The following is a 15,987-nucleotide window of genomic DNA, read 5'->3' as shown; positions in this document are numbered from 1 at the left end:
CAAAAGTTAAAAGTAAAAAAAAAATTACTTCACATAAAACGGGTTATTTTGCTTCCATAAATCGTTCTGAAATTGTGTTGAATTTCTCGCTTTCTTCAAAGAAGTCGGAAAAGTGAGTGGTACCGAAACAAGTCATATACAAGTCCACATGTGTAGTTTGCGCGTATAATGTTAGACGAACTGCCACAAAATCTCTTCAGGCAAAGAAAAGAAAGAAACCGCGTCACCTATTTTTTACTTCAATTTGAAGGAAGTCTTCACATTTTCTCCTCCCCCTCCTCTTCTTCCTCCTAAAAATATTCTTCTTCTCCTCTTCTGGGTTTAATCCCATAATCATCATCATCTTCGTTACAATTGTGAAACCCTAGAAATCCTTGAAGAAGTAAAGAAGGTGTTACAGAGAAAAGAGATCTGATAAAAAATTCAAACAGGAAGATCCAATTTGAGAAAAAGGTACTATTTATTTTGAAATTTTTTATGTAATTAGGACTTGATCTTGTTGATTTCTCCTGTTATGATTAATCTAGAATTTGATCATTTTGAATCTGAGCTTGAGTTGTGACTTCTATGCTTTCTTTTTTTGATTAAGATTTACGATCTATAGGAAATCTGAGAACAATTAGGTTGAATTTAGGGTTTTGCGATGTCGATAGCTATATGAGATCAATTACTGATGGTTTACTTTTGGATTTATGATAATTTTGAAGTAGATTTGATTGGAATTTAGAGGTTTCTTAGAACTTTGCAATCATGAATCATGATGTCTTTAGGTTTGCATTGGGTTGGGAATAATGAAGATGGATGTTATATGATAGAACACTTATCGAATTTAGGGTTTTAGCAGATCTCTTTGCCGCATGAGCCTTGTTTGGTACAGGTGTAAAGAAGTCATCAGATTATGTTAATGTTCATGGAAAAAGAGAACCCCGAAACCGCTCCACAATTGGGTTTAAGTCTTGAGATTGTGTCTTGTAATTAGACCTTATAGACTTGTTTTTAAGTGACTGTAGGAAATACACAAGGCTAGAGGATGAGAAATTTGATATTCCATGACCAATGACTCTTCTAAATATTTCGCTTGGTACTGTCTAGATAGGCTGACTACTTGGAGGTGTCAAAAAACTTCTAGAGCTGTAATACAGTAAAGAGCCAAAGTAGCCAAATTTGCATGTTATTGTTTTGCTTTCTGAATTGCAAGATAATCGATGATATGTGATCCAGCTGAAATGTCTTGTCTTACCGCTAATTTCTTTTCTCCGTGATTGCAATTTTTTAATTTCAGGTTTTGTGAAGATAGAGAATTGTATCTATATAAAAGATGGTGAAACTGACACTGATTGCTCGTGTTACTGATGGTCTTCCGTTAGCAGAAGGATTAGATGATGGCCGTGATCTCAAAGATGCTGAGTTTTACAAGCAACAGGCTAAGGCCTTGTTCAAGAACTTGTCCAAAGGGCATAACGAAGCTTCAAGAATGTCTATTGAAACTGGTCCATTTGTTTTTCAGTATCCTTTGAGATTTTCTATGTGATGTTTCCATTAGTAATGCTCCTTAAATACCAGTAATTTGCATATTGAACCTAATAGAGATCTTGACAATTAGGAAAGTCCACTTTAAGAATCTACTCATTGTGTTGATCCATTTTTACCAAGAGTAACTCTGTTAGTGACCCATTATTATTACCTATCACTATTTGAAGGAGGTCTGTTTGTGTTACTTCTGACCGTTTTCTCAACTATAAGTTATTGTGATTAATTTCTGCTCTATTTTTGCCTGTTTAAGTTGTGTTATTCGGTTTTGTTGGTTCCTTGACCAAGTGGTACAGCTATATCATAGAAGGTCGGGTGTGTTACTTAACAATGTGCGATCGTGCTTATCCAAAGAAACTCGCCTTTCAATACCTTGAGGACCTCAAAAGTGAATTTGAAAAAGTTAATGGGAATCAAATTGAAACTGCTGCCAGACCCTATGCCTTCATTAAATTTGGTTAGTTTGTGCGCATTTCTTACTTGTTAATTTTCATTGTAATTATTCAAAATGACTTCGTTGCTCCTAAATTTTCTTTTGAGTTGTTAGTATTGACATTTCTTGTATTTTGTATGGTAGATACATTTATTCAGAAGACTAAGAAGCTGTACTTGGATACCCGTACTCAGAGAAACATTTCAAAACTGAATGACGAACTTTATGAAGTCCACCAGATAATGACACGTAATGTTCAAGAAGTTCTTGGTGTTGGTGAAAAATTGGACCGTAAGTTCCGTATACTCATCTAACCTCATATTTCATCCTTTTTTGCTAATTTTTGGGGTCGCATAAACCATAGAAGCTAGTCTTCTTTCCTGTGTTTGAGCATGCATCTATATAAAGAGATCAAATAGCTAACCAGGAAAGATGAAAACCATGTTTGTCTCTTTGGTGGTTTTTGGTTTACAAAACTGTGTTGGAAAGAAAATTATGCAGGAATTGCCGTTCTCTTTAACTAATAAGTAGGAAATAAAAACATTGTTTAACTTCAATAAAAACGATCTTTGGATGTTTGTTGTCGGAATATCAGCTGAAAACGCAAAAGATCACAGATTAATTAGGATTTGCTATTAGTATCTTCTATTAAAGACATATCAACACTTCAACTGCCAAAAAAAAAACTTAAGAAAAAACCTGTACCGACAAATATACATGGTCTTGATAAGGTTCTTTCGGGGCGTGTAATCTGATTGTCAGTACTGGTCAAAAACTCAGAATGCTAGAGTTTCCTAGGCACTGTAGGCCGTTGACAAAATTGATCGTGTATTGTCATCGTTGTCAAACTCTTACCAATTTCGAGGTCACTGAAGCACCTGTAGCTTATAAATGCGTTTTGGTTGTTCACCTTTATGTACATGTTTTTCTTGAGACTTTCAAGTATTTTTTTAGCAATTTGCTTTACCTTTGATGCAGGACTAACACGTCTTTTTTTGTGTTTAACTCTGCAGAGGTCAGTCAAATGTCGAGCCGGTTGACATCTGAATCTCGTATCTATGCTGACAAAGCCAGAGATTTAAATCGACAGGTCAGTCTGGTCACTTAGATATGTTGTTCTTTAAAACCTTTAGTGTTTCTGTGATGGGGTTAGGCTATTATGCCCCTGCATCACTCTGTTCAACAGTCGAATAAGCCTTTCGTTGCCCCCATCATTGATGATTCGGCTTGGATGTGTTGAATATGACTACTGTCATCTCCTTTAATATCTTGTGGAGTGGATTACATATGTTGATAAACAAGATAACAAAGACTAGGGTGCTTCGTATTTTGTTTGTTTTGTACTGTATATACATGTCTTTTTGCAGCGAGTTCTTTTTCTCTCCTTTAAGGCAACATACGTAGTAATGTCTAAAATTCGACCCTGGTGGAATCTTTATTAATGCTCATTGTTTTGCAAAAAACTCAAAAATTATGTATAACCTTCTGGTTCATTAGTCACTAAAGCATGGGAACATGTTCACCAGACGAACAGAAATGAATTTTTTTATAGATGCAAAGATTCTCAACTAGGCACACATGGTGACGTTTGACTCCACAGCAGGAAATAATCCCTTAAACAGAACAGTTAAGGATAGCATGTTGACAATAGATGGCCACTTGTCTTACTGGGTAGCTCTCTTTAAGTCTGCCTGAACTCTTGGAGGCAGGTTACAATGTTATAGATTGATCATAACCTTCAGATGCACTTAAATCTTTGAGTCTCATTTTCTGGCTTTAATGTATCACTGCTGCATTTTATTTTTCCGATATTACAGTTATCAATAACCAATTGCACCATGTTACTTGATCTTTACATTTGGAATCATATTTTGGTATCTGATTAAAATTGTATTTTCCTGTCAGGCTTTGATACGTAAATGGGCCCCTGTGGCTATTGTACTTGGAGTTGTCTTCCTCCTCTTTTGGGTCAGAAAGAAAATCTGGTGATTTCACACCAAATTTGTGCAGTTCCAGGTAGCGCTCATACAATTTTGCAATGATCCCATTGGCTGAGCAGCGTCTCCCAGTTCTGTTGACCCGAGAAAGCCTCTTCCTGAGTATGGATCCCTCACCTGCAATCGGACATTCAGTAAATGCATCCCGGTGTTATATAGTTTTTTTTTTATTGCTTAAAAGAATCTAGCAAGCAGTAGTTTTCATGACTATGACTGGGTGAAACTTGTTATGATCGAGGGATGATAGAGTTACAATCAAGTTGGACAAATATTTATAATTTTTTTGTTGAAATTAGAAGTCAGTTTGATCATCCAGTATGGAAATTGATGAACTAGATATATCTTCTTACAAATCACAAATAATAATGTTAACAACAGGAGTATTTTGTTTCTCTTTTCCATGGACAATAGCTTCTTGTTGTATGTCTAGGTGTGCTCCAAGTAACCAGATCATTATCACCAAAATAGGTGAACTATTATAAAATATATATTCAGAACATATGTTTTTAGGATCTGATAACTTGATTATGTTCTTATTGTTCGTTTACCTGTTTCAAGTACGACTTCATAAAATTGTTGTTGGTTTCATTGCCCCAATTAAAAATTTATTGGAAGTTCATTATTCTGAAGCACCGTCTAAAGCACTTGTAGGATACACATTTCGTCATTTCCCATCTTAGGATGTACAGCGACCTCGCAATAGATTAATAAGGCAGCATTTATCTGTGCTGTCTGACTCCTTGCACTGTATAGAGTTCAGCAATGTTATAAATAGGTGTTGTTTACTCGAGATAAACACAAATCAATCTAGAACTAGAACAAAATCTGATCCAATCGTATGGCACATATGCGACTTTAGTCGCACTACCACTTTTGGCAACACTATCAACATCTAGGAGCTCTATCCATTCGAGGAACACGGGGACCATTGTTCCTAATGAAACGAGGCTTCCTAAACGCTCATTAATTAGCCTAATATGTCACAACGTAATCATATCTATTTCTTGTAAATCTAAGAGATTTTGTACGATCACTAATGGTAATTAAGATATCAATTTTCTTGTAAATCTAAGAGATTTTGTACTATCACTAATGGTAATTAAGATATCAATCTCATTCATATCTTCTTTTTCATATGCTTTTTTATTGGAAATGGCAACATTCATTCTTGCTGGCGTATACCTATTATAAATATGAATAGTGGGTGGTGCTCTTTATAGTTCTAAACATATGCACATCTTTTGAGCCTCCATTCGAACAACCAGTCCTAGAGAGACAAAAATATTGGTAGTATCATTCATCAATGGCTTCTTGCAATAAGCAGTTCTTCTCCTTATCCCATCTGGTTATCGCTCTCATCTTTGGTTTTATGCTGGTCTCCAGCTCTTTTGTTGATGCTGGAAGAGCTTTTGGTTAGTATTTCTTTGATTTCTTACAGCAAACTTCTTCAGTATGTTTAATTATGAGTTTGACAGTTCGTTTTTATCGAAGAAATTTTTTCTTTGTTCGGAGATTTAGTTGTTGAGGCTTCGAGCTAGTGTCTAGGTTAGATGCTGATTAATTCGATTAATAATATTGCATGAATGCAGGTGGAGCAGTGCCCCAAGATTATACTGATGATTGCCAGTTTCTGGGTTCATGCAAGGATGGTTCGGATTGTACTTCTCAATGTGAACAGCGAAGTTTCTATGACGGGGCTCGCTGTATTGACGACCCTAAGGTTTCCCGTAGGCTCCGTTGTTGTTGCATTGCAGCTTAGTCTGATTAGTTTTGTTTAAAGATCCATTAATTTAATTCATGGTCATACGTTTTCGATGTTTCCATCTAAATTTTCTTGTGAAGTCTGTAGAGTTTGCTGATCTTCTTACAAATGAACATATCCATGCCAATTTATACTACAAGAGTTTAAAAACAAAGTACAGTCTTAAATGATCCTGCAAGTAGGCCATTACAAATGAACATAGTCCACTTAACACAAACCAAATCACGATCTATTAGGCCATTACCTGCAAAAATTTGTGCTTTATAAATGATGCATCAGAGTTTATTTTAAGAATACCAACTTCTGGACCGAGGCATTGTTCTTCGGGTTCACCAAATCAAATTCTTTGAGTTACTGAACATGTACACAAACTGATGTTGTGTGGTTTCAGATGCACTACCACAAAAAGGGCAACCCTATCCATATGTCTCCTAAGATTCAAAATTTCTTTTCCAAAGTTCACGCCCTGGAAAATCATTAAAAGTAGAGTTTCGTTGTCTCTGATCATTGAGAATAATGTCGTATGAGACTTCGCAGAGAAATAAACCAGTAGAGTTACATGTCCATCTACCTTACACTGCGTAGGATTCATTGTCTTGCAAATTTGCTCAACTATATGAATATCAAATAAAACTGACAGAGGATTCAAGTTCCATTGATTAGTATCCTTGTCAATCAGTTTATTTTTAATTTTTTAATAACAATGTTTAAGCCTCGACAAAAATACTTCGATCCATATTCAAGACCCATCATTACAACTAATATTAATAATATTGTTAATTACTAATTGGGTTACCCCAGGGGAAAATATCTATACTCATAAGGCATCTGGAGTATCTAAGATTCTCCAGGATAATCTGGTCAAAAGATCTTTGAGGAAGACTGCAGTCTTCTCAGCTGCTTTTTGTATATCAGAATTAAAGTGGCCAAATTATCCAATCATCACAAGCTTTCTCATCGTGATTTGTGTCCTCGCCCGTACTTTGCTGTTGCTGCATGAAAACCCCCCCGCATAATCATGAATTATTAGGCAAAAACATGCAAAATTTTGTATGCTTTTAAAAATGATGCGTCCGGAATGCATCAGCAACAAGAAAGTAAATTTGTCTGTAAAATTTTTACACTTGAAAAAGAGATTTTTTGGTGGTTTTACTCCAGCCACCCTAGTTCGGTCCCTGCTTGTCAATCACTCTATATGAGTTATTAGAAGCAAAGCTGGAATTAAGATTAGAACTCGTAGATGGAAACCAAATGTCTTTCCTTGTGTTTGCTTTTACGTTTTACCAATGTCCACTTTCCAGCCGTAATTTTTCATACCAATATTTTTAAGGCGACAGATAAATATCTCTCCATATCCAACAACTAATACCATTTACTCAGGAGGCATATATGGATCATCTAACATTCTCCGGAGTCCAGACTGATTTGGTCAAAAGAGCTATAGTGAAAGATGGCAGTCTTCTTAGGATGTTGATCCCATGACTTTAGATTTAGGATGATGATCTTTTTTCTCCACCAGAGCCGTCTTTGGATAGATCCCATTCTATTAGTGAGCTTTTTAGACATTTGTAGAACTGAACTTTTTGGAAATCAAAGTATTTCCAAACTTTGCATTGTCAGATCAAAGGTGACATTCGTCTACAAAATTTTCCACGAGGAATCACGGATGAAGAATGATTGTTAGTTGTTATTAGTGCACCACCAATGGGTCCTTCAGAAAGGAAGTGTGAGATCCCTATAAAGAAATTCGCCAGTCCAAGAACCACTTTTATCTCTTTGATACCACTACTAGTCTAGGGATTAGTTCAGATCCTGTTGTTTGAATATTAGGTTTTGGAGTATATATCTATCCAAACCCATAAAGAGTTGGGATTATCAAGCTTTCGAATCAAATGAGAAAAAAGAATTATAGACAATGCAAATGGATAGAGATTAGAGATAAAGCAAAATGGTCAAGGAGAGAAGATTTGTTGAAGACTGTTGTGTTGTTCACAACAAGGGTTGTACTATGGCTATGGCTGTTCCTTGGTCTCTACCACAAAAAAGGGAAGAAGCAACACAGCTCATGGGTTTGTCACTCTACATTATTTGTTTTAATACTGGTCCTCGTTAAAGTACCAAAAAGTCGATAGCCAAATCCTTAATCAATCAATCATGCATCAAAAAGAGATCAACCAAAAACTTTGAAAAGCAACTCCCTGTCCCAAATGCATGTTGTTCCCTTCAACTCGTGCATCTTTAGCTTTTGTACTGCTACCGCCACCATCATCAAAATACAATTGAAATCCTTTTGATTGATTGTATATTATCATCAAAATGAGACACAATAAGAAGCCCGCTACAGCAGAGCGTCAACCTTAATGATCCGATTCTGCTTTTGTTTTCTTTTGATATATATATATGATCAATTATTAGGTGCTAAATATTCTTCGTACCGTGCTAGATATTCTCTTATTTATCCGGCATATATCTTTTTGCATTGTTAAATAGACCAGGAGTAATGCAGTATATACCGACTCTTTGGCTGCCTTGGCTTTTGCAATATTGTTAAGTTGCAAAGTAGATGAACTGTACATATTGGTCCCCAATCTATCTTTCCAACTCACAAAGTCATCACAGGACAACTAGCTAACAAAAAAAGAAAAGAGGAAAAGCTAAATCAAAACAACAACTACTTCTCCTTCTTCTCATGATCCCATGGGGTTTTAATGTTTTGAAAGATCTGTGAAAGTATGGTGAGATGTCAATTTCACGAGCTACCTTTCCTATGACTAGTCACTATATACATAGCATTATTGTTACAAAACCCATGCAATGGGGATAGACAGGAATTGATGAACAGTAATCTGCATATCTAACTAGGACAGACTGAATTCATGATGAGTTCATTATACTACGTGTGAACAAAATTAGACTCATCTTACATATACCAAACTTCCTATTTCAAGCAAGCCAGTGCAATTATTAACAAGTACAAAATATAACAGAGTTTCTCATACACAAATCAAAACTAAATAATCCAAATATTAAATTATTTTCCCATTTTATACATTTAAGTTTCTACATACAAATTTTTATTAATATAATCTTATCTTACGAGCCCCCAAAAATATAACAATTATGATTAACACATATATATATATAATCCTATTTATTTTCTCTTCCCATTTACCCCTTTTTCACAACAAACACTGTCAATTTTGCTTGCCTTTCCATCCATTTCCGCACTGAGCAGCCGGTCTTGTGCTCTCCGTTCCAGCACTAACCGGACAGGTGGTATGTGTAGGTGGTACCATACAATTATACTGCAAACATACTGAACTACTCAGTGGAATCTCAGCCATTGGATTGATCTGAATCCCACTCAAATAATTATGCTGCAAATACAATATCTGTATATTTGCGCTCATTAAATTCGCCACCATGCTCTCTGGAACTTTCCCTGTAAACTTATTGTGGTTCATATACAACTTCTGTACCGATGAAAACAACGGCGGAATCTCACCGTAGAACTTATTATGACTGACATCAATGGTTCCAATCATCACTTGATTCAACGGTTGTAGATTGCCGGTAAACATGTTCCTTTGTAACTGAAGATCAGAAATCGGAAATGTAAACAAATTCGCCGGAATTCTTCCCGTAAACTGATTCATACTCAAGTCAAGATAATTCAACCGGTTCAAACGAGTTAACAACCGGTCAACCGGTCCCGTCAAACGATTGCTGGATAAAGAAAGATACTGTAATGTAGTAGGAAATGACCACCGGAGCAAATAACCAGTTAACTTATTATGTTTAAGATCTACCCGAGTCAGTGATTGTGTAAAAAACGGTGGAACCGAACCGGAGAGATGATTATGACAGAGTATAAGATTATTCAGTGACCGGAACGTACCGATTCGTCTCGGAATCGAACCCGTTAATTGATTATAACTCAAATCAATAGTTCTTAAATTCTTGAGTTCTGTGATAGAATAATGAAGATCACCGGAAATGAAGTTTTTACTGATAGCGAGAAATCTTAAATTCTTCAGCTGATTAAGAGTATCTGGAAGTGTACCTATGATCCGACCGGGGACGATGGAGAGCTCAATCAGAGAAGATAATTTACCAATATATGGATGTATATGACCAGTTAAACCGGGTGAACCAGCCGTAGGATCACCAAGGTTTAACGCGATCACTCTATCAGAAACACAATAAACGCCATTGAAGTTACACGGATCAGAAGTGAAATCCCATGATGAGAAGAAATTAGAACCTGGTAAATCATTTAAAGATTTTCGAATTGCTTGTAATGCTAAGAAATCTACTGGATCTAACATTGCTTTTGTTACTGAAACTGTAATGGAAAGATAGAGTAATGAAACAGTGATTAAGGGATATAATTTCTTCATTTCTGATTATGATGATTTGTTTTTTTAAATTTTGATCAGCTCTGATTATGATGATTGAATGATTGATTGATTGGTTGATGGATGAAGAAATGACACTTTGCTTTTGAGGGTTTTAAAAAGGGGTGGAAATGTTGGTGAGGCCTGAAACTTTTTCCGTGATGATGAGACGGATACTAGTTTGTTTCAGGTATCTCGTGATGAAGAGGCACTAGTGTGAATGGTTTAATGGAGGTGTAGAGTACTAGTAGTAAAACAGAGATAAAAGACGTGGGAAATAAGTTGGTTTCTTCTTCTTAGTCTTCATTAAAGCTTAGCAATTCTCAATGAAGGAGAGGAGGAAATTCCATTTAACAGCTGGTCAGCTGCATTTTTTTTTTTTTTTCCCTTCTGGGTGTCTTGGAAGAAGGTTTGGTTTTAAGAAATTTTACTTGGTTAAAAGAAAACAAAGGAGAAATGGATGATGACAACTAAGCAAATTTAGTGACTACGAGAACCATGTGAGCTCAAAAATAAAAAAAAAAGTACTTCCACCTGTGATTTGTTGAGCTGTACGTTTTGTAATTCTTAGAGCGGGGTAAAAAAATCTCATGATATCCGAGGTTATTATGTGTGGATTTTTTAACTGAAAACCATCCATACTGATATCTATACAAAATCATGGCATGGAGAAAGTCTAAATATAATTTTATTAAGCTTCCCGAATGCTAGGAGCATCAGCTCTCAAAAGTTTCCTTAACAAAGTAATTTGCTTATCTTTTGTATCTAGGCACCCTTGTAGTGTTATTAAGTAGCTAGAAGATGTCTTGAAATTTATTTGTTGGCTACAAAATAAAATAAAATAAAATGAAAAATACAGGAAGATATATGCAGTTCTTACCAGCTCAAAAAGATGCAAGTTGGTTTCCCCGGTGAAGGTGGACATTTCTCTAACAACTTCGCATGCTGTCCAGCTATCTTAATATTATGAGAATTCGATGCATCCAACACTTGTACTTGCTCAAGACCCAAGTGTCTTTTGATTAGCTCCAGATTCTCCTGGAGAACCTCAATCTCACCAAATGGTTGAATCAAATCCAAGGCTTGAATCCCATCTGTAAGGGCCTCATCCTTCTTAAACTTCAGTGTCATAATTGGCCCGGAGAATATTTAAGCATTCAGCTTTCGATACATCATAATGCTCGTTGACACATATCAGCCCTTCCGTCTTCTTATTAGGTATTTTCGACCCTCATATTTTTTTCTTGAGCGACTTCCTCATAGTGGCTATTGTTTTTTGCAAATACTCGTTGGCTCTCCTCAGAATAAGATCAGGTGGTGTGTCAGCCGTTGGCCAACCTGCTTTTATAACCAAGGTATCCTTCTTCAAGACGTTTCTCCATACATGTTCAGCATAGTGGGGACAAATTGGAGTAATTAGCCGTGTTTGAACATCCATAAATCGCCGTAATAGTTCACGGTTCATCCCACCGATGGCGCCACATGAAAATCTATATTCATCCCTAGCAGCTTGTAGGTCATAAAATGCTGTCTTTAGAGCGTTCCGGAACATATATTCATTGAAGTTCTTCTCAGTCTCAGTGATAGCAATATTTATCCTGGCGTTTTTAGGGGCCACCCCAAAGGATTTAGGGGCCATCAATTTATACCCAGCCAAAGACTCTAGTTAAGGGGTACCCTATATGATATTGAAGTTACATAAATGTCCTTCTGGTAAAACTGTATAAAAACCAAATCAAAAACAATTCTACTCATTTCAACTCTTCTTCTTCCAGTTTCATATTATCTTCCGATTGTGGAAGAAAATTTTTTTTTCCTCGTTCAACCGAAACATCGCCGCGAATCATAAAATCAAAACATCGTCGATTCGATTATAAAACAATGGATAAGAGAAATGAAACCCACATACCTAGAACCAAAAAAAATTCTAGGGTTTTCGGTTATTTATCCAGATTCGGACGATATGCATGCTCATTTACTTCCGAATGTAGTCGTGTTCTTCATTTTTCAAGAACATCGACAGTATTCGGGAGAAAGATTTGATGATTATCTGCCGAATATTGGTGGCCATATCTTCCTGGATACAAACTGCTAATAATCGGTAGTTTAATCAATTTTTTGGCTACCGAATATATTTAAGTAGACACACAGTATTCGGAAGAACACTCACTACCGAATGTATATATTGAAAAAATCTCAAGGAAAAATCCCATTTTGGGGCCAGTATTTATTCGGAAGACAATATAATGTTTTATACCTCCGATTGTTTAGGATAAAATTTTAGAGTTTCTGAACTCCAGTTGATGAATATTCGGTTGTAAACATGTTTAGTTATATTCCGATTGTTTTTCATTCGAAAAAAATATGTGTCTTCTTACTTCCGAATTTGTACATTCGGGTTATAGATGTGCACTTTGTCTTCTGATTGTGTAGGATGAAAAATTTACAGCTTCTGAACTCCAATTGATGTATATTCGGTTGCAAATATGTTTAGTTATCTTCCGATTGTTTTGTATTCGGGAACAATATGTGTCTTCTTACGTCCGAATGTGTACATTCGGGTTATATTTCCATACTTTGTCTTCCGATTGTATAGTTTGTAAATATTGTTCCTTTCTTTGTTGTTTAGACAAAGTCGAGAAGGGAGGAAGAAAGTGATAGCTAGTGCTAGGAGGGAAAGGAGTGCCAAAGATAATTCAGGTGCTCAACAAAGCGAACAAGAACAAAGCAGTCAACAAGGAGTGCAACCAACTGTTGAACAACAAGGCAGTGAACAAGGGGTGCGACCAAGTGTTGAACAAGCCGCTCAACAAAGTGCAGGACCAAGTGTTGAACCAGTTGATCCAGTGGCAAGAGTAGAAGAAGAAGGACAACCAAGTGGTACCCAAAAAGCCAAAAAAGGAAAAGATGTTGTAAGGAAGGATATTGCTAAGAAAGCATCACATCTTGTCCCTCAGCACTTGAAGAAGAAGGGTATTCCAGCAGGCACAATCCTTGGACTACCAGCGGATGGAGGAAAATTGCTATTTGGATACAAAGACTCATGGGCCAGAGAAATATATGAAACCGAGGTAATAAAATTACTATTTTTTATTAATGTATTGTCTATGTGTTATATCGTAATACTTGTATTAAGGATTTTTTTATGTACTTTAATAGGATCATCAAGATGCGGTCTGTCTACTCAAACCTACCGCCGCACCAACAAAAATGCTTGCGTGGCCTTTATCCGGTGAATGTGAAAGGTTCAAGACAATTGTTGCCAACTCGGGGTTAGCTAATGCCGCCGAGAATTCATTGTTGGAACATGATCCTGTGGCCATATCGGCGTTCGTGGAGAGAATGTATCCTGAGACCGATACTTTCCATATGCCGTTTGGGGAGATGACGATCACCCCGGATGATGTTGTGCAGATTCTTAACCTTCCCGACCAAGGCACAGTTGTGAAGTTTAACTACACAAAGTAGTTAAGTTGGGCACAACTTTATTCTCTAACTAACAAGTGCTTAGGTTGGGATGAAGAGACAACAACAACAGAGTTTAGGAGGCATGCCAGTTATAGAACAAGACAGATCAACATTACATCTTTGATGAATATGTTCCGAGGCACCTTGGAGAAGGAAAAGAACGGAACGTTAACTGATGAGCAAGTGAACCACGCTGCCACTGCATATCTCCTCTGTGTATTGGGATGTGTCATATTCCCCAATACTTCTGGCAACCGGATCGACGCCAACCTTATACAACTTGTGGATCCTCTCCATGAAGTCGGTGACTATTCTTGGGGCACGGCATGCCTAGCATTCTTGATGGAAGAGTTGAGAAAGGCGTCGAGGCTAGGAACCTGCCAAGTTGCCGGGAACGTGGCTCTATTGCATGTTTTTTCTTTAACTCTATGACTCAGTCTATAGTTATTCGGTAGACAGTACATATGATGCATATTCATAACTCCAAAGGACGCATATTCATAACTCCAAAGAACGCATATTCGGTAGGAACTGATCTATCTTATTTTCCGAATGTTTGTTATTCGGTGTCTAGGTACTTAGTTTTATTTACGATTATATATAATCGGAAATATGTTTTTGATATTACTACCGAATATACAGGCCAGAAAAACTAGAGGTTACTGAACTCCAAAGGACGCATATTCGGTAGGAATTGATCCATCTTATTTTCCGAATGTTTGTTATTCGGTGGCTAGGTACTTAGTTGTATTTCCGATTATATATAATCGGAAATAAAGTTTGGAAATTACTACCGAATATACAGGACAGAAAAACTATAGGTTACTGAACTCCAAATGACTCATATTCGGTAGGATATGATCCATCTATATTTCCGAATGTTTGGTATTCAGCGGATAGGTATTCAGTTTTATTTCCGATTATATATAATCGGAAATAAAGTTTGGAAATTACTACCGAATATACACAATCTATTTACTAAAACTTGATTTCTTATGTATATAGGCATGGATCTATGACCACTTCCCTATCCTGAAGTTGGCCGGAGAGAACCCGGGGTGGTGCAAAGGTACTCATAGAGGAACAAAGTATATATTTGAAGACAACCGTTCTAGGACAAAAGAGCAGAAGTTGATTCGCATGAGGGAGATTTTGGACCAATTGAAGGCCTTGACGTATGCTTTGATCCATACAAGGAAGATCGATCCAGTGGGCATATAAATGTTCGGTCGGACTTGTCCCTTTATTTTGGACCGTTGTGGCACCCCACAGGATATGTGATGTATAACCCCTCTAGGGTGATGCGACAACACGGGTATATACAACAGCAACCTGTGGAGAAAATGGGGGATTACTACAAATTGGAGTTGGAGTTGTGCTCTTCTAGTGGTGATAATCTCACGATTGTTCACACAGGCCCACCTACTGTTCTTGATAACTGGGATAAGAGGAATGACTTCATTATCGACACTGGTAGACGAACCAACCGAGGTGATGAAAATTCTCCAGACTATATGAGTTGGTATAACAAGGTATCACATCCTTTGGTTATCCGTGAAATCAAATCCAACACTACTGCGGCGGGTTCAAGTTATAATTGTATCATCAAAGACAAACCAGCTGGTTATGATAGACTGGTGCGTGTTGTTATATTATTTGATATACTCAAGCAAGAACTGCGAGTTCAAATCAAATACAAGGAATAACTTGGATGGTACCAAAGACCAATATCCAAGGATCAATCAATATCAATCAACAACCAAAAGTCGGATTTCCAAATGATTGATTCAAATGCACAACCTGTATTATTTAAATTATATAAACAAATATAATGCAGAAATAGAAATAACACAAACACAGGAAATTTGTTAACGAGGAAATCGCAAATGTAGAAAAACCCCGGGACCTAATCCAGATTGAACACACACTGTATTAATCCTCTATAGACATTGGCCTACTCCAAGCTAACTTCGGACTGAACTTTAGTTGAACCCCAATCAGTCTAGAATAATCGAAAGGGTAATAAAAACTAAACCTTCTGATTATGGTTTGTTTTGAACTTTTAATATTCGGAGGATAATTTTTTTGTAAAGTTCCGAATGTACGATGACCCAAAAATCAGAATTTGGAAAAACTTATACTTTTCAAATTTTGTCTTTGAAATATTCGGAAGTTAAATTAGTTACCAAAACTTCCGAATATGGGCTGTCTAACCTTCAATATTGGCCCTTGGAACCACCTGGAGCCATGGCGTGGTTTGTTTTGAACTTGTGATATTCGGAGGATAGGTTTTTTGTAAAGTTCTGAATGTACGATGGCCCAAAAATCAGAATTTGGAAAAACTTATAATTTTCAAATTTTGTCTTTGAAATATTCGGAAGTTAAATTAGTTACCAAAAC

The 15,987-nt window shown here is 36.6% G+C and overlaps 2 protein-coding genes across 2 annotated transcripts; one reads left to right on the top strand and one right to left on the bottom strand.

The window, feature by feature from the left end:
• Positions 1 to 240: 240 nt before the first annotated feature.
• Positions 241 to 4,459, top strand: LOC113317099 (25.3 kDa vesicle transport protein-like). The gene is made up of 6 exons (XM_026565242.1): positions 241 to 453; positions 1,283 to 1,506; positions 1,827 to 1,987; positions 2,108 to 2,254; positions 2,977 to 3,053; positions 3,869 to 4,459. Exons 2-6 carry the CDS (start codon positions 1,319 to 1,321, stop codon positions 3,950 to 3,952), a joined length of 657 nt encoding a protein of 218 aa, XP_026421027.1. The 5' UTR covers positions 241 to 453; positions 1,283 to 1,318; the 3' UTR covers positions 3,953 to 4,459.
• Positions 4,460 to 8,726: 4,267 nt separating this feature from the next.
• LOC113317089 (probable leucine-rich repeat receptor-like protein kinase At1g35710) lies at positions 8,727 to 10,617 on the bottom strand. Its single transcript, XM_026565234.1, has one exon. It carries the CDS (start codon positions 10,120 to 10,122, stop codon positions 8,917 to 8,919), a length of 1,206 nt encoding a protein of 401 aa, XP_026421019.1. The 5' UTR covers positions 10,123 to 10,617; the 3' UTR covers positions 8,727 to 8,916.
• Positions 10,618 to 15,987: the final 5,370 nt, after the last annotated feature.

The sequence above is a fragment of the Papaver somniferum genome, chromosome 1, assembly GCF_003573695.1.
Source record: "Papaver somniferum cultivar HN1 chromosome 1, ASM357369v1, whole genome shotgun sequence".
In the NCBI taxonomy this organism is placed as follows: domain Eukaryota; kingdom Viridiplantae; phylum Streptophyta; class Magnoliopsida; order Ranunculales; family Papaveraceae; genus Papaver; species Papaver somniferum.
This window is presented reverse-complemented; position numbering and strand designations above follow the sequence as displayed.

Bases quoted from the DNA above. Each gene is read 5' to 3' on its own strand.
- LOC113317099 (XM_026565242.1), top strand. From the start codon at position 1,319: ATGGTGAAACTGACACTGATTGCTCGTGTTACTGATGGTCTTCCGTTA. The intron at 1,507-1,826 runs GTATCCTTTGAG...CAAGTGGTACAG, and splicing joins ACTGGTCCATTTGTTTTTCA to CTATATCATAGAAGGTCGGG. The intron at 3,054-3,868 runs GTCAGTCTGGTC...TTTTCCTGTCAG, and splicing joins CCAGAGATTTAAATCGACAG to GCTTTGATACGTAAATGGGC.
- LOC113317089 (XM_026565234.1), bottom strand. From the start codon at position 10,122: ATGAAGAAATTATATCCCTTAATCACTGTTTCATTACTCTATCTTTCC.